General features: G+C 44.8%; 1 protein-coding gene across 2 annotated transcripts in view; it reads right to left on the reverse strand.

The window, feature by feature from the left end:
• Nucleotides 1-25,040, reverse strand: part of EFCAB2 (EF-hand calcium binding domain 2) — a 122,152-nt gene that overhangs the window by 96,971 nt on the left and 141 nt on the right. For both annotated transcript variants that reach the window (XM_029583001.1, XM_029583002.1), the window contains exon 2: nucleotides 10,550-10,634. In XM_029583001.1, the coding sequence (XP_029438861.1) occupies nucleotides 10,550-10,634 (85 nt within the window). The remainder of the gene's footprint in view (nucleotides 1-10,549; nucleotides 10,635-25,040) is intronic.

Here is a 25,040-nt window from a genome sequence, read left to right on the forward strand (position 1 = left end):
TTTGGTGGTTCTACTTCCAGGCTAATAAAGAACTATCTGTATTTGTCTCTTTACTCCAGCCTAGCCAGTGGTCCCTCTCGGGGGCGCTGTTATCTGCCATCGGCCCAGGGATTCACCATTTCCACTAAGTGTTTATTCTTTACACTAATAGAGCGGTATTATATCAACTGCCACTCTGTGGGAGCCAACCCACATCAGATCATTAACTCTGCCTTCGGAGTATCACAAATTGCTAGCTCCTCCCCTTGGGGGAGCAGCATTGAACACCAATGTAGCAAGGGTCAAAGCCGGAGAATCAGTCCTGAGCGTAGACCAACGTAGAAATGGTGAAAGCCGGAGAATCAGTCCTGAACATGGTCCAACATAGCAAGGGTCAAAGCCAGAGAATCAGTCCTGAACGTGGTCCAAAGTAGCAAGGGTCAAAGCCAGGGAATCAATCAAATGAGACAAGAAGGGACCAGGAACCAGGAACGGAGTCAGGATCAGGAACCAGGAATGATGGGCAACTAGCACACTGACAAATGTGGAGACCAGTTGCCAAGGCAAGGAATTAGTAACGGGGCCCTGCCTTAAATAGAAGGGGCCCGATAATGTCATTATCTGGGGCTGCTGGTTAGTTTCCCGCCACGGCCCCTTTAAAGTTACGGGAGGCACACACACGCGCGCCTAAGCCAAGCCCACTGGAGGCTGGACGATGGCATCTCCCCGTGGCGCAATGGGAAGACCCGCCGGGAGACGAGGAGGTCCGCGGAGGAGTCAGGAACAGCTGAGGAGGCAGTAGGTTCTTGGGGGCGTAGGCGGCTGCCCACAGCTGCAAGCAAAGGTGGTCCGGGTCCGGGAGCTGAGCTGCAAGGGTGAGGCCTACCGCGGGCAGGACATGCAACAATGGATTTTGTTATTATCTTGATTTTTTTCTTCTGTATTTTATTAATAATTGTTATATTGATCTTTTCTTGATCTTCAGACTATTTTCATTTCAAGATCTCTTGAAGTTATATTTAAAATCTGTCATAAATAAAATAATTATAAAATATATATTCCCACCAAACTCCTACTTTCCATCCCTAAAGCTATAGCATCTTCGCTCTCCAAAATTGTAAACCGCTCCCTTGAACAAGGCCTTGTCCCCAACTCTCTTAAACAAGCTGTTGTCAAGCCCATACTAAAAAACCCTCTCTTGATCCTACCATCCTATCTAACCTCCGTCCCATCTCCAATCTCCCCTTCCTTTCCAAAGTACTGGAGAAACTAGTAAACTCCCGCCTTTCTGACTACCTTGAACAATTCAACATTCTCTCACCAACACAATATGGTTTCCGAAAACTCCGCAGTACGGAAACCCTTCTCCTCTCACTAACTGACACCCTTATCAAAGGAATGGACGCTGGCAACTCCTACCTCATTGCCATGCTTGATATTTCCGCCGCCTTTGATACCATCGATCATAACATCCTTCTCAATACTCTCACCAGCATTGGAATCTCTGGCACTGCACTATCATGGATTAAATCATACCTCCAAAACCGTAGTTATACAGTCCTTACTGACAACATTGAATCCTCTCCTATAAATCTCGACTGTGGTGTTCCCCAAGGTTCTTCCCTTTCCTCAACCCTATTTAACATCTACATGCTCCCCCTCACCAACCTTCTCTCTAAACTTGGTGTTACGCACTTCATCTATGCAGATGATGTGCAAATCCTCATCCCTTTCTCAAATTCTATTCTCACCGCCCTCCAGAACTGGGACACCATTCTTGTCTCTATCAACCAGCTCCTCACTGACATGCACTTATCCCTCAACCCCCATAAAACTGAACTCCTTCTCATCTCCTCCAAACACGCCTCGATACCTATTTCCTCTACCCTCTCCTCTACCCCTTTCCCATCCAAAGCACGAAACCTAGGTGTCATACTTGATAACCAACTCACCTTCAAACCCTACATCAAATCTATCCTCAGCAGCTGCTTCTCCAAACTGCAAACCCTTAAAAAACTCAAACCCCTACTTTACTTCTCTGATTTCCGTACTGTACTCCAGGCTATCATATTTTCGAAAATAGATTACTGCAACGCTCTCCTCCTTGCCTCCCTGCTATTCACATCAAACCATTGCAACTTCTTCAGAATGCCACTGCACGCATCCTCTCAAATGTCAGTAAGAAAGACCACATCACTCCCACCCTCATTGATCTCCACTGGCTTCCCATACAATCACGCATAATATACAAAACTCTCACCCTCATTCACAAAAGCATCACCAACGAACATTACAACTGGTTAACCCCTCCATTCCTCCCTCGGACCTCCTCAAGACCAACCCGTACCTCCCTACTTGGAACTCTACTTGCTCCTTCTATAAAATCTACCAGACTCATCTCCACCACTAACAGAGCCCTTTCTCTTGCTGGCCCATCCCTCTGGAACTCCATGCCTAGTGACCTACGCACTGAAACCTCCACACCCACTTTCAAAAAGAAACTCAAAACATGGCTCTTCCTTCAAGCCTACCCCCCTTCACCCTCGATAGCTAACCCCTCTCCACCTGTGACCCACCTCTAGCCATTGCATTCTACCAGCCCCCCTGTTTCCCGACTTCTTTCCCTCGAACAAGCACATGAAACATCAACATATGTATTTTGGAATCCTTGTACATAACCCTTGTACATAACCCTATCCGTTCATTTTTGCTCCTACCCCTTCCCAACTCACGTTGCTCCCATTTGAACCCCTCCTCCAAGTTACCTAGTTTTTTGCTTTACCACTGTGTTTACCTGTTCTTTGTTCCTTGTAAAGGCAATGCCTATATATACCATGGTTTTAAGTTACATGTAAACCGACACGATGTGCAAACGGTTGTCGGTATATAAAACCGTTTAAATAAATAAATAAATAAATAAATAAATAAATATAGTAGGATTAGCCCTGTGAAAAGAGATTTAAACATTTCTAAAAGCAAGTTTGCTTACCGTAAACGGTGTTTCTGTAGATAGCAGGATGAATTAGCCATGCTGTCATGGGAACTGTCAATCAGGCCCAGGAGGCGGAGTTTCAAAGTAGGTTTCAGATGTTTGACTCTGAGGCTGCGCATGAGTTCCTGCGCAGGAAACCAGAATCTCCTCAGTCTATAAGAAAGCAAGTTTAAGAAGGATACAGAGTGGTGTCGACTGCACAGGGAGGTAGGTGGGTCAGCATGGCTAATTCATCCTGCTATCTATGGAAACACCGTTTACAGTAAGCAAACTTGCTTTCTCCCGTCGATAGCAGGGCTGAATTAGCCATGCTGTCATGGGAGTCCTAAGCTCCCTATCACGCTGTAGTCTGCAGTTGTATTAGTCCTGTAAGCATGATCCCGCCCAGGTGGCAGTCAACTATGTTATTTAGTGTTTTAGTGAATCTAGAATGGCTCGTCCCAACTTAGCATCTTCAGCCGTGTGCTGGTCCAGGCAGTAGTGGGACATGAATGTATGAAGGGATGACCATGTAGCCGCTTTGCATATGTCCAATGGTTGGACATGTCTGAGGTTTACTACCGAAGCGGCCACTGCTCTCACTTGGTGAGCCTTGGGCGGAGCAGAGAGGTTAACATTCCGCTTCTGGTGGCAAAATTGGATACATTGAGCAATCCAGCTGGAAATAGTACATTTTGCCACAGGTAATCCGGGGGCATTTGGATTGAAAGAGACGATCAACTGTGAGGCTCTTGACGGTGAAGCGGTCCGTTGCTTGTAATAGGCCAACACTCTTTTGCAGTCTAGCATGTGCAAGAGCCTCTCTTGGTCATTATGATGTGGTTTGGACAGAAAGTGGGTAGTTCTATTGTTTGATTCAGGTGAAATTGTGAGACTAAGAAGGATGGATGCATTCAGGTGAAGGATGGATGATTCAGGTGAAATTGTGAGACTAAGAAGGATGGATGCATCCTAAAGATGACCTTGTGATGGTAGAATTGAAGGTAAGGCTATAGTGAACTAAAGCCTGCAACTCACTGACTCTGCGAGCTGATGTGACTGCTATCAAGAAGATGACCTTCCACGTCAGGTATTTAAGGTGAGCGGAGTCCATGGGCTCGAATGGAAAAAAAATTAGTTGTTCTAAGACCATGTTCAGATCCCACGCCACTGGAGGTTTGGAGACAGGAGGCCTTAAATGTGTGAGACCTCTGATGAAACGAGATATTGTCGGATGTACAGATATTGGCTGACCTTGATGTGGTCTGTGGAAAGCTGCAATGGCACTGAGATGGACCCTAACAGACGACGTGGCTAGGCCTGCCACGTATAAGTTGTGAAGGTAGTCTAATAAGAGTTCAGGGGGACAAAGTAATAGATCGAGGCCCCTGGACCTGCACCAATTGGCGTACTTTTTCCACTTGAAGGAGTAATTTCTCTTGGTCGAAGGTTTCCGTGATGCTATGAGTATTTCTTGTACCTTGCACGACTGTCCCTGTTCTGCTAGGAGGACCCATTCAATCTCCATGCTGTTAGGTGGAGGGAGGAATGCATCGGATGAAGGAGAGTTCCCTCGTCTTGAGACAGGAGATCCTCTCGGCCGGGCAATCGGATTGGGTTGTCTATGGAGAGCTGCAGGAGGTGGATGTACCACGGTTGCCTTGGCCATGCAGGCGCAATGAGAATAAGTTGTGCTCTGTCCCGCATGCACTTCTGAATTGTTCTGGTTATCAGTGGCATTGGGGAAAAAGCGTACAGCAGGTTTTTCGTCCAAGGAATGAGGAAAGCGTCTTGTGCTGTCCTTTGATTGCTGGGCCATATTGAACAGAAACGTGCGACTTTCCTGTTGAACTCCGTAGCGAAAAGATCTAGGGTCGGAACTCCCCATGTCGCAAAAATTCTTTGGGTCACTCGTGGATGAAGCGACCATTCGTGGAGATGAAATATTCGACTCAACTTGTCTGCTCGAGTGTTGACCACTCTGGGTAGGTATGTTGCTTGTAGTTGAATTGAATGATGGGCTGCCCATTCTAGAATGATGATCGTTTCCCTGCACAGGTTCCAATAACTGGACCCTCCTTGTTTGTTTATATAGAACATGGCCACCTGATTGTCTGAGTAGACCATGACTCGTCGGCCCCGCAGGTGTGAGACAAAGGTCTGTAATGCATACCATATCGCTCTGAGTTCCAGCAGATTGATTTGGAAATGTTGTTCGGTCAAGGACCACAGGCCTTGTGTCTCCAGGTGGTCGAAGTGTGCACCCCATCCTTTGCGGGAGGCATCTGTGCTGAGTACTGCATTGTGTGGGAAGAGGTTGAATGGGGCACCTTTGTTGAGTGTGGTCTTGTTCAGCCACCAGTGTATGCCCTTCAACATCTCTTGGGTTAAGGATAACTTCCATGTCAACGGCTGAGAATGTGGACGCCATTGCCACTTTAGTCCCCACTGTAGATGGCGCATGTGCAGTCTGGTATTTGGTACAGTATGAACAGCTGCGGCCATGTGGCCTAACACTGTGTTGCGACCGTCGCTGCTCGACGTCTCCACTCCACCCTCCTTACCGACTCCCTCTTGCTCTAGTGGAAGGTTGGCTGCCACGGCGTCATTCTGCCGTCTTCCTCCGGCGTCCCCGGAATGGCTCGACGCTGCAATCTGCCATGTTTCACAAGGGCCTAAGGGCACGCGCGGCACGGCCCCAACTAATGTACCAGCAGTGGCGCGAACCTCAGGGGCATCCCCCTGAGATGATGTCATCAGTACCGGATCTATAAGGTCTTAGAAATCGCTAACGAATCGAGTTAGCAAGGAGTTGAATAAGAGTTGGTTACGGACCAGTTTCGCTCTCTCCAAGCTACTCTGCCTCCTCAGACTTACCAGGGGTACCCGCTCCTCGGGGGCCTTGCTCTCGCTTTGTTTTTCAGGTCACAGACAGGAACTGGCACTCGCTCCTCGAGGGCCCATGTTCCCGGACTGGTTGCTGAATACTTATTCTGCCTGGAAGTCATCACTGCCTACTACACCAATGAGTTACTTTCTCTCTCTCAGAGCTTTCCCTGGAACCAGGTATTTGCTCCTCGAGGGCCTAACTCATTCCAACACCTGGACTACTTCTAGAGACTATTGTATGAGTGTTACCATCAAGGTTCTGTTCCTGAACTCTGATTACTCTGCCTACTCACTATATTCAGTTTCTCTACAGCTCAGTTATCCAGGATCGCTGTTCCAGTACCTGAGGGACTACAGTCCTGCCGGGCACTTCCAGCTTACTACTGCCACCTCTGGTGGTTCAATGTACTGTTTAATAAAAGAACTAGTGTGTGTCTGTCTCCATACCCTGAGCCTGACCGGTGGTCCCTCTCGGGATCTTCCCCCGGGGGCGTGGTCATCTGCCACCGGCCCAAGGATCCACCCCAAACTACCTCAAACACCAACACACTGTCAGGATCTGGTGCGCTGACGGTGATTGAGTGACCTGAAGTGACCATAGGAGCTGTCGTATAATGACTTTTCTCTCTTCGGAAGAAAAGCTCTGTTCCTGGTTGTGTCCACCGCATTCCTATGAATTGTATCAGTTGTGTGGGTGTGAGGTTGGATTTTTCGTAATTTATGATCAGACCCAAATTGTTCACACAACCTATCGTGTCCTGCAGATGAACACGTAGCGTCTTGGGGTTGGAGGCTACTATGAGCCAATCGTCCAGGTATGGAAATATCTTGATACTTTTCTATCGAAGGAATGCCACCACCACCGCCATGCACTTTGTAAAACCTCTGGGTGCTGCTGAAAGTCCAAATGGCAGAACTTTGTATTGGTAGTGTTGTGCCTTGAACTGGAAGGATAGGTAACGCCAGGAAGACCGGTGCATTGGAATATGCGTATACTCATCCTTCAGATCTATTGAACACATCCAATCGTTGTGCTGCAGCAGAGGAAGAATGGATTTGAGGGAAATCATCTTGAATTGTTCCTTGACTAGATACTTGTTCAGTTCTCGAAGATCCAGGATGGGGCGTAGAGTTCCTGACTTCTTGGGAATTAGGAAATATGGGGAGTAGAAACCCATATTTTGGGAAGAGAGGGAGACGAGATGTATCGCCCGTTGTCGTAATAGGGATGATATTTCCACTCCCAGTTGGTCTTGATTTGATGTTATCCCCCTGGTGATTATAGACAGGAGTGGAGGCCATGTTATAAATTGAAGCTGGCAACTGTGTTGGACTATATCCAGAACCCAACGATCGGTAGTTATCTTTTTCCACTCCTGGATATATGATGTGATTCTTCCCGCTGTGCACTGTGGCGATGGTGGTGGTTGAGTGACTCCTAAAAAGAGGAAGGAGTTTTAGGGGCAGAAGCAGGTTGTTGGCCCTGAGTTCTCGGAGCTCGAGAGCAGCCTCTTCTGTTCTGTATTTGTTGTTCTGGTACCCTTTGTGGTGGTTGGTATGGTTGTGGCCTGTAAGATGCATACGGGCGGTATGGGCGTCGGTGGAATGACTGTCGATGAGATGGAGCAAAATAGCGTCTGCTACCGACACACCAACCGACTGCTCCTTCAGCTGAGCCACTGTCTCCTGGAAGCAGCTACCGAAAAGATTATCCCATTTACAAGGCAAGTTCGCCAGTTTATCGTGCACGTCCTCCCTAATGGCACTGGCTCTCAGCCATGACATTCTACGTGTCACAATCGCAGAGGCCGATGCTCGTGATGACATTTCGAATGCCTCATATACAGTGCGCAATAAGTGGCGAATTCCCTCTTCCATATCTAGGATAGTTTGAGGAAGGGAGGTAGACAGATCAGGTGCTGGAAGGTGTTGTTTGAGCATCTGTAAACATTCATGCAGGTACTGCACTATGTAGAACTGATGATTAATTCTTGCAGTTAACATCGTCACCTGAAAAGAACGTCATGCAAACTCATCCAAGTAGCGATGTTCCTTTCCTGGAGGAGTGGCGGAGTGCAGTTGCGTCTTTTTAGCCCAGTACATTGCCGACTCTACAACAATGGACGCGTGTGGTAACTGATTCACTGAATAGTAGGTAGACTGCTTCATTTTAAACTTGAGATCTGTCTTCCGGGAGACCGCCAGGATCACATACAGGGTTTCCCATGACATCTCCAGCACACTAAGACTCTAAGAGCGGGAAGAGACTTGGGTTCCGATGGAAGATCAAATATCTTTAAGAGATCTAGTGTTTCTGCTCTAGGATCCGGACATTTTTGCACTTCAAGGTTAAGAATGGACCCGAGTTTCTCCAAAAAGTTCGGGTATGTCAAATCCTCTGGTGGGGAGTAGGGTTCCGCAGGCTCATCTGGTGGGTCCGAAGGATATCCCATGGACGTATCGGGAGATGTTGGTGGAAAAGTTGGTGTAAGTGGCTGTTGACAGATCTCTCGGAATTCCCGCTGCTGCACTGGCGGAGGAGAATGTAGTCCGGTTACTGGAGATATCGGTCTATCAGAAGGTGGAACCTGCGTGGGTTCTGGCGACGGAACTCTCGTGCTCTGGGATGAGGAAGGTAGGGCAAATGTGGATTGCATACTCTCGAAAAATCCTGATAGAGCCTCGGAAAGCTGTGTAAACGCTTGTCGGGTTTGAGGAGGAATGATCTTTTTCCCCGACCTAGATTTGCCTTGCAGTGGCAATGCTGCCGACAAGATATCTGCATCAGGTGCTGGACGCTGATGTTTCTGAGAAAATAATTCTCCCGTTGCTTCCCTTTTCCTTGTCAACGGTTCCTGCAAGCTATGAGTCGAGGCATGGTGCCTAGAACTGGAAGACAAATCCGAAAAAACTTGTATAGAGGAAGTTGACGACGCAGATGAGTGAGAAACTACCCTTACCCACTCAGCATCAGATCCCGTCACGGAGTCATGTTCTAATGAGGATGCAGACCCTTCAGAGTGATGTGGACTCCACTGTGGACGAGTCGATTATGTGGACTTGACTATGGTGGGTTGTAGGGGTTCCTGCATCGAGGAACCTCGATGGGATGTAGTCTCTCTGTTTGGCTGCTTGCGGTTCTGATTGAACTGACCTTTTTGGGGGCTGCGTTGATGAACGCGCCGATGTCAATGATCCCTGCTTCGAAGATCTCTTGGATTGCGTCGCAGATGGCTGACGGTGCATTGGGTCAGGTTCCAAGTGCGTTGGCACCGACGATTTCGGTGTCGGAGTAGGGCCCTGCTTCGAGTGCATCGATAATTTTGAAGTCGATGCATGCATTGCCGGCTCCACGCTTGTCAATGCTGACTCCTTCTGCGTTGAGTCAGAGCGGTAATGGTGCAACGTTTCATGCGTTGGTTTCTTTCTCTTGGTGTGGGACTTTTTGTGCGTTGAGTTGGATCCCCGCTGCTCAACGATGCATGAGTGCTCTGATGCCGACGCACCTACCTGCTCCCTATTACCGGCGCCGTTTTTCTTAATCTTTGTGCCGTCCCCACTTCCAGGCCTGGAGGTGGTCAGCTCCATCGACGCTGCCCTATGCACCTGTAGGGGTAGCGATTTCACAGGCCCCGGGGAAGAGTGAGCCTCCGAGGGGGGGGGCATACGATCCTCCCGCTGCTGCTCTCAAAGCCTGTATCTTATCGGCTCTTTGTCTGCGGGTTCTTGGGGACATCCTACCGCAGTGCTGACAGGACTCCTGCTGGGGGTCTGGGCCCAGACACTGGTAACATTGTTCATGTCCATCGGTTATGGACATTATTTTCCCGCAGGAGCAGGGCTTAAATTCCGATGGCCTTGGCATATTCTGTCTTTTAACCAACAAAATGTAGAAAAACGCTGAGAAAACTCTGACAAAATATCAAAGTCTGAGGAGAATGAAGCTCCACGTGCGTTCCCACACGTGGAAAAAAGAGACTGAGGAGATTCTGGTTTCCTGCGCGGGAACTCACGCGCAGCCTGAGTCAAACATCTGAAATCTACTTTGAAGCTCCGCCTCCCGGGCCTGATTGACAGTTCCCATGACAGCGTGGCTAATTCAGCCCTGCTATCGATGGGAAATGTCATATTTCTCCCCATGCCCCTGAAAACGCTGCCTTGTACACCCTAGACTGGAAATCCTGACTGCTCCCCTCCAATTCTTTACTGGGGAGAACACCACGATTCTGAAAAAATTAGCACAGCATTACCTACAGTTAATTTAGATTCAGAAAGGTGGGAGCTACTTTCACAAACTAATATCAAATGCAGAATGAAAAAGGAGGATCTTAATGATTCTGTTTGTGCTATCATCTGTATTAGAATCACTGCTTTAAAAAACTAAATTATCACTTTTCTTATATTTAAATCACCTTAGAATGTGCTCTCATTTTAACAAGAGAGTCACATAAGGGTTCATTTACTTAAGGTTTTCTCCCATTTTGTATCTATGGGGAAAATGCGTAGTAAATAACACTCATAGAACAATAATCAGTTATTTTACTTGGTTAGGATGGAAAGTACTTCATTATAAGTCAGGAATTACTTTAGGACCCTGGTGGATGTTTTGCTTCTCTGTTTTTAGACATTGTACCATTTTAATACCTTAAAAAACATTCTGCTGTTCACTCACAATCTGATAATAGATTGCATAAGAAAGCATTTCCAAACCTGACATCCACAACTTTGTTGTTCTCATGGTCAAACACTTCAAAAGCATCTGTAATCTTTTTATGCAGTTCCGCTACCAATGCCTCTGCAGATGAATACAAGAGAATTAGTTTTCTCTAAGGACCTTATAACAATGTTTCTCCCACAGGCATAGAAAAGTTATTTCTTAGTAAGGTCCTATAATTGTTAAAAACGTATGTTTTAAAGGATTGGATTTGAGCTCATTGGAAGAACATACAACAGAAAAGGTTGCATTCCCACTAAAGGCTTTCAGTTACACTGGAGATTTTCAGGAATTTGACTGAAGACTTGGATACAGTCAAGGATACACATTCTGGGAAGAATTGTCAAATATCACAAAATGAAGGGATTCAAAACATCAGAATCCAGCAAAATCAGATCGCGGGACTGAAAATAACAGTGATTGTAGTAAAATGCAGTAAAAAGAGAGAATTCAGCAGAATGTAGGGGCTGAAAATGCAGAATGTGGAACAATTCCAAAGACGTCAGCAAAATGCAAAATACCATGGCTGAAAGTATAGGGCTTAAAAGTATGCTTTTACTTTTGTTTTTTATTTATTTTATTTATTTCGAGATTCTTATATTCCGTGGTACGTATAGAACTACATCACCTCGGTTTACAGACAACATTAATTTTAGCAACAGGCTTTACATTAAACCGTTTATACAAAAATTAAACAGTCAAAAAAAATAAATTAGTAACAGATTTTACAATTAACCGTTTTAAAGAATATGTAAACAATTAGCAGCTTTAAGCTTTACATTAATCAGATTTCCCTATACCAAAATATAACTATTGTAACTATAATCAACCAATAAAGTTTAACATAAGAGAAAGAACATGATAGTCATTTAATTAATTTAAGCCATTAATCTGATGGAGGAGACATTAAGGACAAGTTCAGGTGGCTTCCCAGAAGTTACAAACATGAGAAGGATGGGGGATGTGGAAAAATGGGATTATAAATGAGAAACAAACATGGGGAGTGGGAAGAACATGATGACAACATGATTCCGGTGAGAATTAATACAATAAAACTGAATTTTACTGTTAGTCCTTGATCATTGATAGAAAGCCTGTTCAGCCCCTGCCAACTGAGGAGACCTATTTGACCTCTGGTCATCTCACACCTTTACACTTACCATCACCCTCTTTATCTATCCTAGACATACTTGAATTTTGTCCCTGTTTTGGTTACTACCACCTCTGATGTACACTGGTAAAATCCCAGAGTTGGCTGGGGCTGGGGATGCTGTGGAGACCCGTTCACAGCACCCCTGGCAGGGAGGGGGGAGGGAGGGAGAGTTCTGATCCTTGGCTAAGGGCGACACCTAGTGGTTGGAATCAGAGCCCAGGATTCCTGGGTTCCAGAAGAAGCCTTGGTGCATGACTCCTGGCCTAAGATCCTCACTTCTACTTATCAAACTAGGTATGTTTTGGAAGGAGGGAGAGAGATGTAAAATAGAGTTGCGAATGAAGGCCCATGCCACCAAATCCCAACCCTGGTTCTGACTGAGTTGGAAGTGCAAAGGAGCAAGAAGAAACTGCAGCATTAAAAAAAACAAAAAAACTGCTCAGTAAAACTCGACTGAATACATTTTCCTGAGGCGAGAGGGCTGGCTTACCTCAAAACATCTAATGTGCGCTGCTATGATTTCATTTATCTACAGTGAAAATAACTGTACAAGCAAAACAGAAATAAGCCATTTCCTAGCATCCAGACAGATAGATTCATGACCAGTGGGTTATGCATCTTTATCAGCAGATGGAAATGGAGCAAACCGATGCACAGTATATGTGCGAGATCTTGGCGTCAACTTAGACAACCAATTAAACTTAAAAAAATTTGTCAACTCCATCATGAAAGAATGCTACTATAAACTCCATGTCCTAAAAAAACTAAGAACCCTCCTCCACCTCAACAATTTCCGCACTGTCCTTCAGGCCACATTATTCTTCAAGATCGATTACTGTAACTCACTACTCCTAGGCCTCCCCTCATCGACCATCAAACCGCTCCAAATGTTACAAAACGCAGCCACAAGATTCCTCACTAACACCCGTAGAAAAGACCATATCACCCCCTTCCTAAGAGACCTCCACTGGCTCCCAATACCTTTTAGAATTCTCTACAAGAGTCTTTCAATCATACACAAGACTCTACACAACCAAAATATCCATTGGCTAAATGACTCCCTATACCACCATACCTCCAACAGATCCACTAGATCGGCCTACAGAGGAACCCTACACACACCCTCCCCTAAACTCACACATCTTAACTCCACAAAAGAACAAGCTTTATCCATTGCAGGACCCTCAATCTGGAACTCCATGCCCGCTGACCTCCATCAGGAACACTGCACCCAGAAATTAAAAAAAAAGCTAAAGACCTGTTATACCAACCAGTTCTATGAAAACCTGTTAGCATTTCATTATCCTTGTTATTGTAATCAGTTACACTTCCACGTAACCCATTACTTTTCCATGCTTCCTGATAGATCTAATACTACCTTATCATGTTCCTTGTACTTCTATTTATTCCATGTAAACCAATGTGATGTGCAAACGAATATCGGTATATAAAAGCCATAAATAAATACACTCTTGCATAGAGAGAGGTATATCGAGTAAGAAAAGGGAAGTGATTATTCCCTTGTACAGGTCCTTGGTGAGGCCTCACCTGGAGTACTGTGTTCAGTTCTGGAGACCATATCTACAAAGAGACAAAGACAAGATGGAAGCGGTACAGAGAAGGGCGACCAGGAAGGTGGAGGATCTTCATCGGATGACACACGAGGAGAGATTGAAGAATCTAAATATGTACACCCTGGAGGAAAGGAGGAGCAGGGGGTGATAGATTCAGACTTTCAGATACTTAAAAAACTTTAATGATCCAAAGACAACGACAAACCTTTTCGTCGGAAAAAAATCAGCAGAACCAGAGGTCACGAGCTGAGGCTCCAGGGAGGAAGACTAAGAACCAAAATCAGGAAGTATTTCTTCACGGAAAGGGTGGTGGATGCCTGGAATGCCCTTCCGGAGGAAGTGGTGAAGTCTAAAACTGTGAAAGACTTCAAAGGGGCGTGGGATAAACACTGTGGATCCATCAAGTCTAGTGGGCGTAAATAAAGAGGAAGCAGCAAAACACTGCACGGAGCGGCAGTAGCCACAGAGGCATTCACGGAGCGGGGATGCCAGTGGCCAGTAGTCGGTGTTCCACCTTCAGGCAGCAAAACACTGCACGGAGCGGCAGTAGCCACAGAGGCATTCACGGAGCGGGATGCCAGTGGTTGGTGTTCCGCCTTCACGGAAGGCTGCCATCTCCAAAAAAAACCAAACCAAACCAAGAAACAAACAAAGCAGGGGTGGGTAAGAGTATGGGGCAGGGGTGTGGCCTGCTTGTTGCGGCGGTTGCTACCCCTGATTGAGCTGGATGTTCACTGGGATGCGGATACGGCGCTGCTCTCTGCATGGTGGAGGGGTGGAAGGGAGTTGGGGCCGGAGGGTGCTGGAAGCCAATAGTGATGGGTGGGAGGGAGAAAAAGGGTGGGAAAAAAAAATAAATGGATGAACTGCGTGGCTTGCTGGGCAGACTGGATGGGCCGTTTGGTCTTCTTCTCCCATCATTTCTATGTTTCTATGTTTCTATGACATTAGCCTGCCAGTATTCTAAGTCTCCAGCAGATGGTAGACGTGCATTTCCCTACTAGGGATTGCTTCAAAATTTAAGAGGAGAATTGTTAGAAGTTTTGAGTTGCCTCGCTCTCCTGCGGTGATACCGAATGGTCCCTCTCCTAGCTGAGAATTCCTCAGGTGATTTCCATGGTCCCTCAGATGAGTGCCTTGGTCCAGTAGCTGGTTCTTCAGTTGGCGTGGACTTAGCTGATAAGGCTGCTGAAAGGCAGTAGATGCAGGAAGCCGAGCGTGGCAGTGACGGTATATGCCCTCTCTCCCTGCAGCCGGAGACTGTCTCTGTACTTAGCTGGGAAAGGTTGAGCTCAGGTAAGCCTCTTATTTTTTTCTTGTTATGGAGGCCATTCTTGAATGGCATGCCCCAGAGGCAAATTTCAAAGGGGGTCGGATCTTGGAAGGACTTTACCCCCTGGATCCTGTGGTGAGAGAGAGTCTGCATTTTCCGAAGGTGGATGCACTTGTCTGTGCCATCTCTAAATGGAGGACTATCTCCTTGATGGAAGGAGCGGCCTTGAAGGATGTGCATGATGGAGGATTGAGGACATCCTTAAGCAAGCATTTGAAGCAATGCAATGACCTTGCAGATAGCTTCTTGTTGTTCTCTGGTGGCTCGCTCTTGTTTGCCTCTCTCTCAGGAGGTTGATGACTCTGGAGTGAATTCCTCCACAGTTATGGAACCCACTGCCACCATTGTAGCAGATGCGGGCTACAATTTCATCTATACCTCAGCCAAAGGAGTGGCTTCGGTAATAGCGGCCAGGTGCCAGTTATGGCTGAGGAATTGGTCGGCTGATGAAACCTCCAAAGCTAATCTTACGAAATTTCCTTTTAAAGGTTTGCTCTTGTTTGGACAGAGTTGGAGAAACTGGCCAGTAAATGTGGCGAATGCCTGGTTCCTCGGTTTCTGGATGATAAGAAGCAGTCTCTGCTCCCCTTTAGTATGAGGGGTTTGTCTCAGGGGTTCCAAGCGGTTTCGTCTCTACGGGGGGGGGGGGGGGGGGGGGGGAGACCTTTCATTGGCCTTGGCCTTTTGGTAGGACTCACTCTTTTCATCCTAGACAGCCAAAGCAGGGCGTGAGCTCAGATAATGGAACCTCCCAAGCCTTCCAATGAAGGTTTGCCGACCCACCCTTGGAACAGGAGATAGGGGGAACTAGTCTCTCTTTCTTTCATCAGAGGTGGGACGAAATCATATTGGATCAGTGGATCCTAGAGGTGATACGAGAAAGATATGAGCTGGAGCTTCATAGTGTTCCTCAGGACGTGTTCATGGTGTCTCCCTACCACTCCCCACAGAAGAAGCAGGTAGTGGAGTGTACATTGTCAAAGCTTCTCAGTCTGAAGTCTGTGGTTCCAGTACCCACGTCTCAAGAAAACATGGGATAATATTCCATTTATTTCATTGTGCCCAAGAAGGAGGGCTCCTTTCATCCCATCCTGGTCCCAAAGGAGTCAACCATCATTTGCGGGTGACTCACTTTCGCATGGAAACACTGCGTTCAGTGATAATGGCTGTGCAGTCGGGGAAATTTCTGATCTCCTTGGATCTGTCCGAGGCGTACCTCCATATTTCCATCCAACTGTAGCTCCAACATTTTCTGCGTTTCTCAATGAGGGGTACCATTATCAGTTCTGGGCACTGCTTTTGGTCTGGCTATCGCTCCCAGAACTTTTTCCAAGGTTATGGTGGTGGTGGCGGCAGAGCTGTGAAAGGATGGGATCCTGGTGTATCCGAATTTGGGTGACTGGCTGATTCACGCCACGTCTCTGTAGGAGAGGCACCTGGTAACCCGCAAAGTGATCTCCCTGTTGCAGGAGCTTGGTTGGGTAGTGAACCTTGTCAAGAGCAGTCTTCAGCCATCTCAGTTGTAGGAGTATCTGGGTGTTTGGTTCAATACAAAGCAGAGCAAAGTTTTCCTTCCAGAATGTCATATTCAGAAGTTGATGACAGAGGTGCGCCTCTTGATGAACACTATATGCCTGACAGTGTGGGGGCAATTCTGGAAGTGGTGCTGTGGTCGAGGGTGCATATGCGTCCTATTCAGTGCTCCCTGCTGTCTCACTGGAACCCGCAGTCTCAGGACTATTCAATGGTAGTCTGCTCTCACCTCCAGTGGTGGTTTCAAGTCGATCATCTGAGAAAGGGAGTTTCCCTGACATTGCCAGATTGGTTGGTACTCACAACAGATGCGAGGGTTGGGGAGCTCACTGTCAGGAATTAACGGCGCAAGGGTGCTGGAATACAGAAGAGTCTTTGTGGAACATCAATTGGTTGGCATGCTTGCAATTCAGCGGCAGGCTGCAAGGTCCAGATAATGTCAGACAACCCAACTAGAGTGACTTACATCAATCGGCAGGGAGGAACCAAGAGCCAGCAGGAGTTGCAGGAGATAGACCAACTTTATTGTGAACCGTTACGATGGATCCCTAGTGATGGTATATAAAACTTAATAAATCTAAATCTATGGAAAGGGCAGAAATGCATCTTCAGGAGATCTCAGCCTCGCACACATTGCAGGAAAAGACAATATAAGAGCAGACTTTCTCAGCAGGGAGAGCCTGAACCCAGGAGAATGGGTATTGTCAGATAAGGCATTTCAGCTGATAGTGAATCACTGGGGCCTTCCGTTTCTAGACCTGCTGGCAACTTCTCAGAATGTGAAGGCTCCTCGATACTTAAGTCACAGAAGAGATCCAAAGTCCTTTGGTATCGATGCTCTAGTGCAGATCTGGCCAGAGGATAAGCTGCTGTATGCCTTTCCCCCATGGCTCATGTTGGGCAGAATAGTTCGGAGGGTCGAGGGTTACAAGGGGATGGTGCTTTTGGTGGCACCGGATTGGCCCAAGAGACCATGGTATATAGATCTGCAAAGGTTCCTGGTAGACTCTCCCTTCCATCTTCTGGCACAGAGAAATCTGTTCCAGCAGGGACCTGTCCTTCATGAAGATCTGACTCAGTTTTGTCTTATGCTTTGGCCCTTGAGAGGGCTCACTTGCCAAAGCGTGGCTATACTATTGTGGTGATTGCCACCTTGTTATGAACATGAAAGTTCTCCACTTCCTTAGCCTATGTGCGAGTTTGGCAAGTGTTTGAGGCTTGGTGTGAAGATTGAAGAATGCTTCCTCATTCAGTTTTGATCCCGCTCATTTTGCAATTTTTGCAAGATGGGTTGAATAAAGGTTTGGCCCTTAATTACTTGAAGGTACAGGTAGCGGCTCTTGCCAGGTAAATGGTGAATCCTTATCGGCTCAGCCAGATGTGGCCCGTTTCTTGAGGGGAGTGAAACATCTTCGTCCTCTCTTGCGGTTACCGATACCCATGTGGAGACTTAATCTGGTGTTGGATTTCATGGCATAGCCTTTCATTACAATTACTGAGTTTGAAAACGGTGTTTCTGGTGGTGATATGTTCTGCACATCAAATTTCTGAGCTGCAGGCCTTGTCTTGCCAGGAGCCTTGCCTTCGGGTGACTCCAGAAGCGATACAGCTGTGTGCTGTTTCTTCCTTTTTGCCTAAAGTGGTCTCAGATTTTCACTTGAATCGGTCCATCTCCCTGCAGTTTCTGGATAGGGAAAGAGATGCAGAGGAATATCGCCTGTTGCGTCCCTTGCCTGTCAAGAAACATGTCGTGAGGTATCTGGAGGTTTAGAAACCAAAATATGGATCGCCTGTTTGTCCTTCATGGTGGAGGGAAACAAGGTGAGCCGGCTTCGTGGGCTACAATAGCTCGTTGGATTAAGGAGGTAGTCATGGCCACAAATATGGCCGTTGAAAAGCCGTTGCCTACTCAGATTAGGGCTCATTCCACTAGGGCTCAGGCAGTGTCATGGGCAGAGGTTAGATTGTAGTCTTCCACCGACATTTGCCGAGCTACGATGTTCCTCCTTACACATCTTTTCCAGGTATTATCGCCTGGATGTTTAGGCCCAGGAGGACGCAGCCTTTGCACATGCAGTTTTGACTGGACCGCAGGCAGCCTCCCACCCTATTCGGGAGTAGCTTGGGTATATCCACTGGTCCTGAATCCATCTGTCTGGATGGCAGGAAATGAGAAATTACTACTTAGCTGATAATTTCCTTTTCCTTAATCTAGCCAGATGGATTCAGCTTCCCGCCCTTGGCTGCCAAATTATTGTGTTATGGTCCTCCTGCGTGGCTACATGTTCCAGGGTTCAGGAACCCTGGTAAGTGTTCATCCATTCCCTACATTCTTTGCCTGAGTTCGGTGTTTCCTGTTTGCTGAGTACTGAAATGGTTATTTGTTATTAATCAAGTTTTGCTAGTCTGTCCACAGTTGGATTTTGAAGAGAATACTGGCAGGCTGATTTCACTGCATGTTATAAAACTGCTGACAGTCTGCTAGGAAGTTAGCAATCTGTTATTAATCTGTTAAGAAAGCTGTTAGATAGGAGGAACAATGTGTATGAATGGCTCCTAAGAAGGAGGAGTCAGCGATCTTGTAGTGTCTCAGATATCATCTTGCTAAGGAGTAGCAATCTGTAATGAATCTGAGATAGTTGTGGGTGGATCCCTGGGCCGGTGGCAGATGACCACGCCCCCGGGAGGATATCCCGAGAGGGACCATTGGCTAGGCTTGAGCATGGAGACAGACACACATTAGTTCTTTTATTAAACAGGTTTTTGAAACCACCAGAGGTGGCAGTAGTGAGCTGATATGCCCGGCAGGGCTGTAGTCCCTCAGGTACTGGAACCGTGATCCAGAGTAGGCAGAGTACACAAAGTTCATGAACAGAACTAGATGACAAAACTCACATAAGGTCTCAGGGAAGCTCAGGAGCTGGAAAGGTTTAGACCCTCAAGGAGCGAGTACCTATTTCCAGGGAAAGCTCTGAGAGAGCGATGGTAATTCACAATTGTTTGTAGCAGCGATAGCTTCCACGCAGTAGAGAATCTTCAGAGTGTCAGGGAACATGGGCCCTCGAGGAGCGAGTACCGGTTCCTATCTGTAATCTGAAAGTAAAGAAAAGAGTGAGGCCCCCAAGGAGCAGGTACCTCTGGTAAGTCTGAGAAGGCTGTGTAGCTTGGAGGAATCCTAACCGGATCCAAATCCTCTCCTTGCTAACTCAGTTAGATAGTGAATTAGAGACCTTTAAATATTGGAAGCGGATGATGTCATCTCAGGGGGACGCCCCTGAGGTTCGCGCCCTTGCTGGTACTTCAATCAGAGAACGCGCGCACGCTCCCTAGGTCATCAGGCAACATGGCGGATCTGCAACATCAAGCCGGTCCAGGGACGCTGGAGGGAGACGACATGGAGACACCGCGGCAGCCAGCCGTCCATCAGACCCAGAGGGAGTCGCCACAGAGGTAAAGAGGGCGGAGTGAGGGCTTCGAGCAGCGACGGTCGCAACACTGCAGGAGTATATTTACTGTGATGTCAGTTTACTCCATCTTCTGGTAGAGGTGGATAACCCACTGGTCCTGAATCCATCTGTCTAGATTAAGGAAAAGGAAATTATCAGGTAAGAAGTAATTTCTCAATAAAGGGGATATATATTTATTTATTTATTTATTTATTTAAAATCTATATATGGTTCATTATCTTACAAATCATTGTTTACAGAAGTCTTCCCACTTGAAGAGCTCCTCTCTCCACAGTAAAATTCTACAGTGCTAGACTCTCTCTAAAAGGAGAAAATAACTTTCAAGTACAATGTTATGCTTGCCTCCTGATCCACAAAATCCTTTCATTACTGTCTTTGAAAAAATGATCTTGGTGATCTTGTTGTGTTGGAACAAACTAGTCCTCCACGACGTTACAATCTTTATTGGTCTGAATGGTCAGCTATACAAAATCTGATGAGGGATTCCACAACAGTGATCCAAGATAAAATTAAATATCTAACTGAAGTATATCATCAACTGGGAGACAATGATTTTTATCATTTATTATTTCATGATCCCACTAATAGCCTTAAGAAGATCATATGGGAACTGGTGCGAGAAGCTATATGAGTTAAGCTCATTGATAAGAAACTTGGAGATTTTCTGTATGAACTTTTTTCAGTCACCCCTGTAATGTATTTGGTACCTAAAATACATAAATTCAGAAGTTTGCCTCCGGGCCGCCCTACTGTATCTAGTCTTGAATCACTATTCAAACCAATTTCAAAATATATAGACAGCTTTTTACAACCAGCTATATCTAAGATTGATTTGTACATCAAAGATACTGCTGATTGTATAAATCAACTGTCGATATAGCTGCACTATACACCAATGTTCTACAATGTGAATTTTTGGTACAGCTACCGGTAGCAATTATTTCACTTAAGAAAAGTTTTTTTTCTATTTGAAGATAAACTGTATTATCAGTTTTGGCTCCATTGGTTGCCTGTTTGTATGTAGAACGGTTTAAAACTCAGGGACGTTTGCACACATCAATTTTTAGAAAATCTACAGACAGAAACACACTACTGCATTAAAAAATTATCATCCTCAGAATCTCAAAAATAATATACCTATTAGCCAATTTTTGCAATTACAACGTATCTATACAACAATTGGGGAATTTAAGGACCGAGCAGTGGATCTTGCACAGAAATTCCAAGACTGAGGATACACAAAGCCTTGCATAAAAAAGGCATATAAAAGAGAACTTTATGTGAATCGGGAAAACGCATTGATTCCTTCTGGTAAGTCACAGGTGTCTAGATTTGTTTGTGCGATCCCTTATTTTCCTTATTCAGGATGTATTAAAGCAATTGTATGTCAGCATTGATCTATATTAAGTCATGACCCTATTTTTTCTGAACCCCTAATGTTTGCGATAAAAAAGAACCAGTCATTACATGACTATTTGACACATTCTGCTCTTCCTGTACCAGTTACCAATAAGGTTTCTTCAGCCGGTCAGTTTCAATGGGAGTCTTGCTCAGTTTGTCCGAATGCCTTGGAAATTTCTCAGTTTTTTGTACAATTTCAACAACATACATTTAGAGTCCCAGGTAGGTATGATTGTCAAACATCTCAAGTGGTCTACGCAATAGTGTGCCCTTGTAACTGTATATATATATGGGCAAACTAAAAGAAAGGTCAGAATGAGAATTCTAGAACATATGAGCTGCATTTGCACAGAAAAAGAAGGTGCCCCTTTAGTAAATCATCGGCGCCAAAAACATCACACAATAGAAGAATTAAAATTCTTTGGTATTGTTCAAGTGCAAGTTCAGCAGGGATATAACATCTCTAAGATTCTCACATGTAAGGAACAGAGATTTATTTTTGAATGGTGTACATGTGAACCTTTATATTTAAATCAGGATGTCGAATGCAGCATCTTTCTTTAGGTTCCCCATTTTTTAGTTTTTGATACTCTGGAGTGATATGTTGATGTTCAAATATTGGAAATGGTATTTTTTTATGACAATCAAATTTTATATTTGATGGTCACCTAATTACTTGATCATTGGGGCATTGTAATCAAACATTTGGTGAATATGTGTATCAGTAAGCTCTAGTTACCCTGATAAGACACTTTTATCACCATTTACAGTATTTATTTTAGTGACAAATGTTTATGCATTAGATACCATTTTTGGTATGTTATTGTGAAAGGAGTTTATGTGGTCTGGGATGGTGTGTTATTTCATATATGTGATATCGCCAGTTTTGTGTGCTTGCTTAATGCTGAGAAGCAGAGTTGATTGACAGCTCACCTCTGCCAATAATATTAAATTGAGGAGGTGGGAGGGACCTTCTCAAAGCAAATGCTTTTGTATATATATTGCCAACGTATGTCTTTTTCAGATCTTTTGATCTATAAAACTCAGGGACATTTACACACATCAATTTTTAGAAAATCTACAAATATCTACAGATATATATATATATATATATATATATATATATACTTATCCCGCATGCACAGCGTTTTGAGAAGCAGCAAGTAACGCCAGCTATGACAGAAGTCAGCAATTTTGTAAGTAATATATTTGGAAGTTTAAATGATTTAAGATATTTATAAATATCGATATTTTGACTAATATTTGATGTTAAACTGATAAGTCACTTTTGGGGTTAATTTTGGAATAAATATTGTGAAGTTACTTTAAAGATGGGGTATGAATATATGTGTTCTACGAACATTGGTTTTCAGTAAAGTTTTGCGGTGTTTAGTTGTTGATACAAGCTAGTAGTGTTAATCTTGTATATCCTTGATGCAGAGACTTCGAAAGAGTGATTTATGATCGGGAAGTATTATTCCAAGTAGAAAACAGTGATCATACAATCCTTAAAGAGAGGAAAAGCAGTGGTAAGCAGATATATGGATTAATATATTTTGAAATCAATAGCGCCCCAAATGGCTTATATGTTATTTCGCTGATTTAGTATTTGTCTCTTACAGTTGATCTTGGCCATATTTCCACACATCACACTAATTTTGATGGGAGTATTCTTTTGAAATATAATTTTCCTAATAAAGTGTAAGTGAATATGATATAGGTAGGTATGTATGTAATTTTGTGAAGTCACTATGTGATTTTGCTATTTTTTGAGTACTATATAATAGAAACATAGAAACATAGAAATGACGGCAGAAGAAGACCAAACGGCCCATCCAGTCTGCCCAGCAAGCTTCACACGTTTTTTTCTCTCATACTTATCTGTTTCTCTTAGCTCTTGGTTCTATTTCCCTTCCACCCCCACCATTGAAATATCTAGCTTGATTAGTTAGGGGTAGTAGGGGTAGTAACCGCCGCAATAAGCAAGCAACACCCATGCTTATTTGTTTTACCCAGACTATGTTATACAGTCCTTATTGGTTGTTTTTCTTCTCCCCTGCTGTTGAAGCAGGGAGCTATGCTGGAAATGCGTGATGTATCAGTCTTCTCCCATGCTGTTGAAGCAGAGAGCCATGCTGGATATGCATCGAAAGTGAAGTATCGGACACAATTGGTTTGGGGTAGTAACCGCCGTAACAAGCCAGCTACTCCCCACTTTGTGAGTGCGAACCCTTTTTTCTTCTCCCCTGCCGTTGAAGCAGAGAACTATGCTGTATATGCATTGAAGGTGAAGCATCAAGCTTATTTGGTTTGGGGTAGTAACCGCCGTAACAAGCCAGCTACTCCCCTCTTTGTGAGTGTAAATCCATTTTTCCACATTTCCTCTTGCTGTTGAAGCTTAGAGCAATGTTGGAGTCACAGTAAGCATGGGTATGTTTATTGAATAAGGGTATTGTCTCCAGGCAGTAGCCGTCATTCTGGCGAGTCACCCACTCTTCATTGGCGGCCTCTTGACTTTATGGATCCACAGTGTTTATCCCACGCCCCTTTGAAGTCCTTCACAGTTCTGGTCTTCACCACATCCTCCGGAAGGGCATTCCAGGCGTCCACCACCCTCTCCGTGAAGAAATACTTCCTGACATTGGTTCTGAATCTTCCTCCCTGGAGCTGAATATTTTATATTTTTTTTTATTTACAGCATCCTTATTTATTTGAAGTGAAAAACTGACAACTAAGGAACATCTGGATTCGAACATATAATAGGTTGCACTTGAAATAACAAGCAGGATACTCTTAGAACAAGCTTTTTATGGGTGGGGGTTCATCCCCTGAATAAGAAGGCATATGGTCGTCAAAACTAGGGTCCTAGTTGGGATGTGGGTGTTTTTAAATATAAGTTGTACTTGTTGTATGTAATTATGTTTGTGTAAAAATTCTTTGAAATAAAATTTGAACATATTTTTATATATGGTTGGGGCATCCTTTTATATTTTATTGTCTATTACATTGATGCCAATATTTTTGGTACCTTCAATGTCACAGTACCGCAATGCTATACTTTATCATTTTGTATCTGCATGGGTTTTTTTTTTTTTTAACTTAATGGAAATGCCTCTAACACAAACCATTTAGGGACAATTGGCAAAAGAGTTCCCAGCCTATAAGATCTTACAATTTTCATGCCAAGATTTCCATATAAGTCAGGTGCTAGGGATACTGCAGAGGCAGTATTCAGTAACACTTGGATGGAAGGGAGTTCTAGTCATTGTGCAAATGCAACACTTATTATCCAAAATCACCAGGACCAGATTTAAGAGTTTTTACCCAGAGGGACTAAATTTAGAAATGCCCACTCTATGAGGTCTTCCATAGATACTGGAAGGGGTAGACAATAGAGAACAGAGGGTGGGTTTATCTTCCTGAGTGCTCCAGTCCAGGTCTTCCCTTTCCATACCCTACTATGGCTCTTTTTGGGTCATCTCCACTCACTTCATTTAGCTGGTCCCAAGCCACTGAGATCTGCAGATGGCCAGGAAGAAAATGGGTATGGGGCCTATGAGTCTTCAAAATTTGGCACCTTTGCCGAAATACAGGCCTAAGCACCAGCTTGATATGGAGGGTGCTATGGTCTGTGAACCCTCATCAAGGACTATCACTGCTACTTCTTAGCTACATAGGAGATGGGAAAGAGGATTTACATAGAAATTTAAAAAATCCCAGTCAGTTCCGAGTTAGCTAAAAGCCCAGAGAAGGAGGAGGAGAAAGCTATTTGAATATGTTGCTGAAATAAATTAGTTTAAAATGACTGTGTAAAGAAGGATTCATGGTGAGAAAAAGCAAAGTTAATGAAAGCCCCCCCTTAGGGTAGTGTCTCCAAATGGGTTGGGCAAGGTTATTATTCTGCAGAAACACGGAGCATGATCTGACCATACAAACGTCCTAGTCAGATAGAAACATGTTTCTAACTGCAGAATTGACCTTACAGGAGAACGAGCTAAACCTGCTCCCCATCCTCCTGGTACAGCA

The sequence above is a fragment of the Rhinatrema bivittatum genome, chromosome 17 (assembly GCF_901001135.1).
Source record: "Rhinatrema bivittatum chromosome 17, aRhiBiv1.1, whole genome shotgun sequence".
Classification (NCBI taxonomy): domain Eukaryota; kingdom Metazoa; phylum Chordata; class Amphibia; order Gymnophiona; family Rhinatrematidae; genus Rhinatrema; species Rhinatrema bivittatum.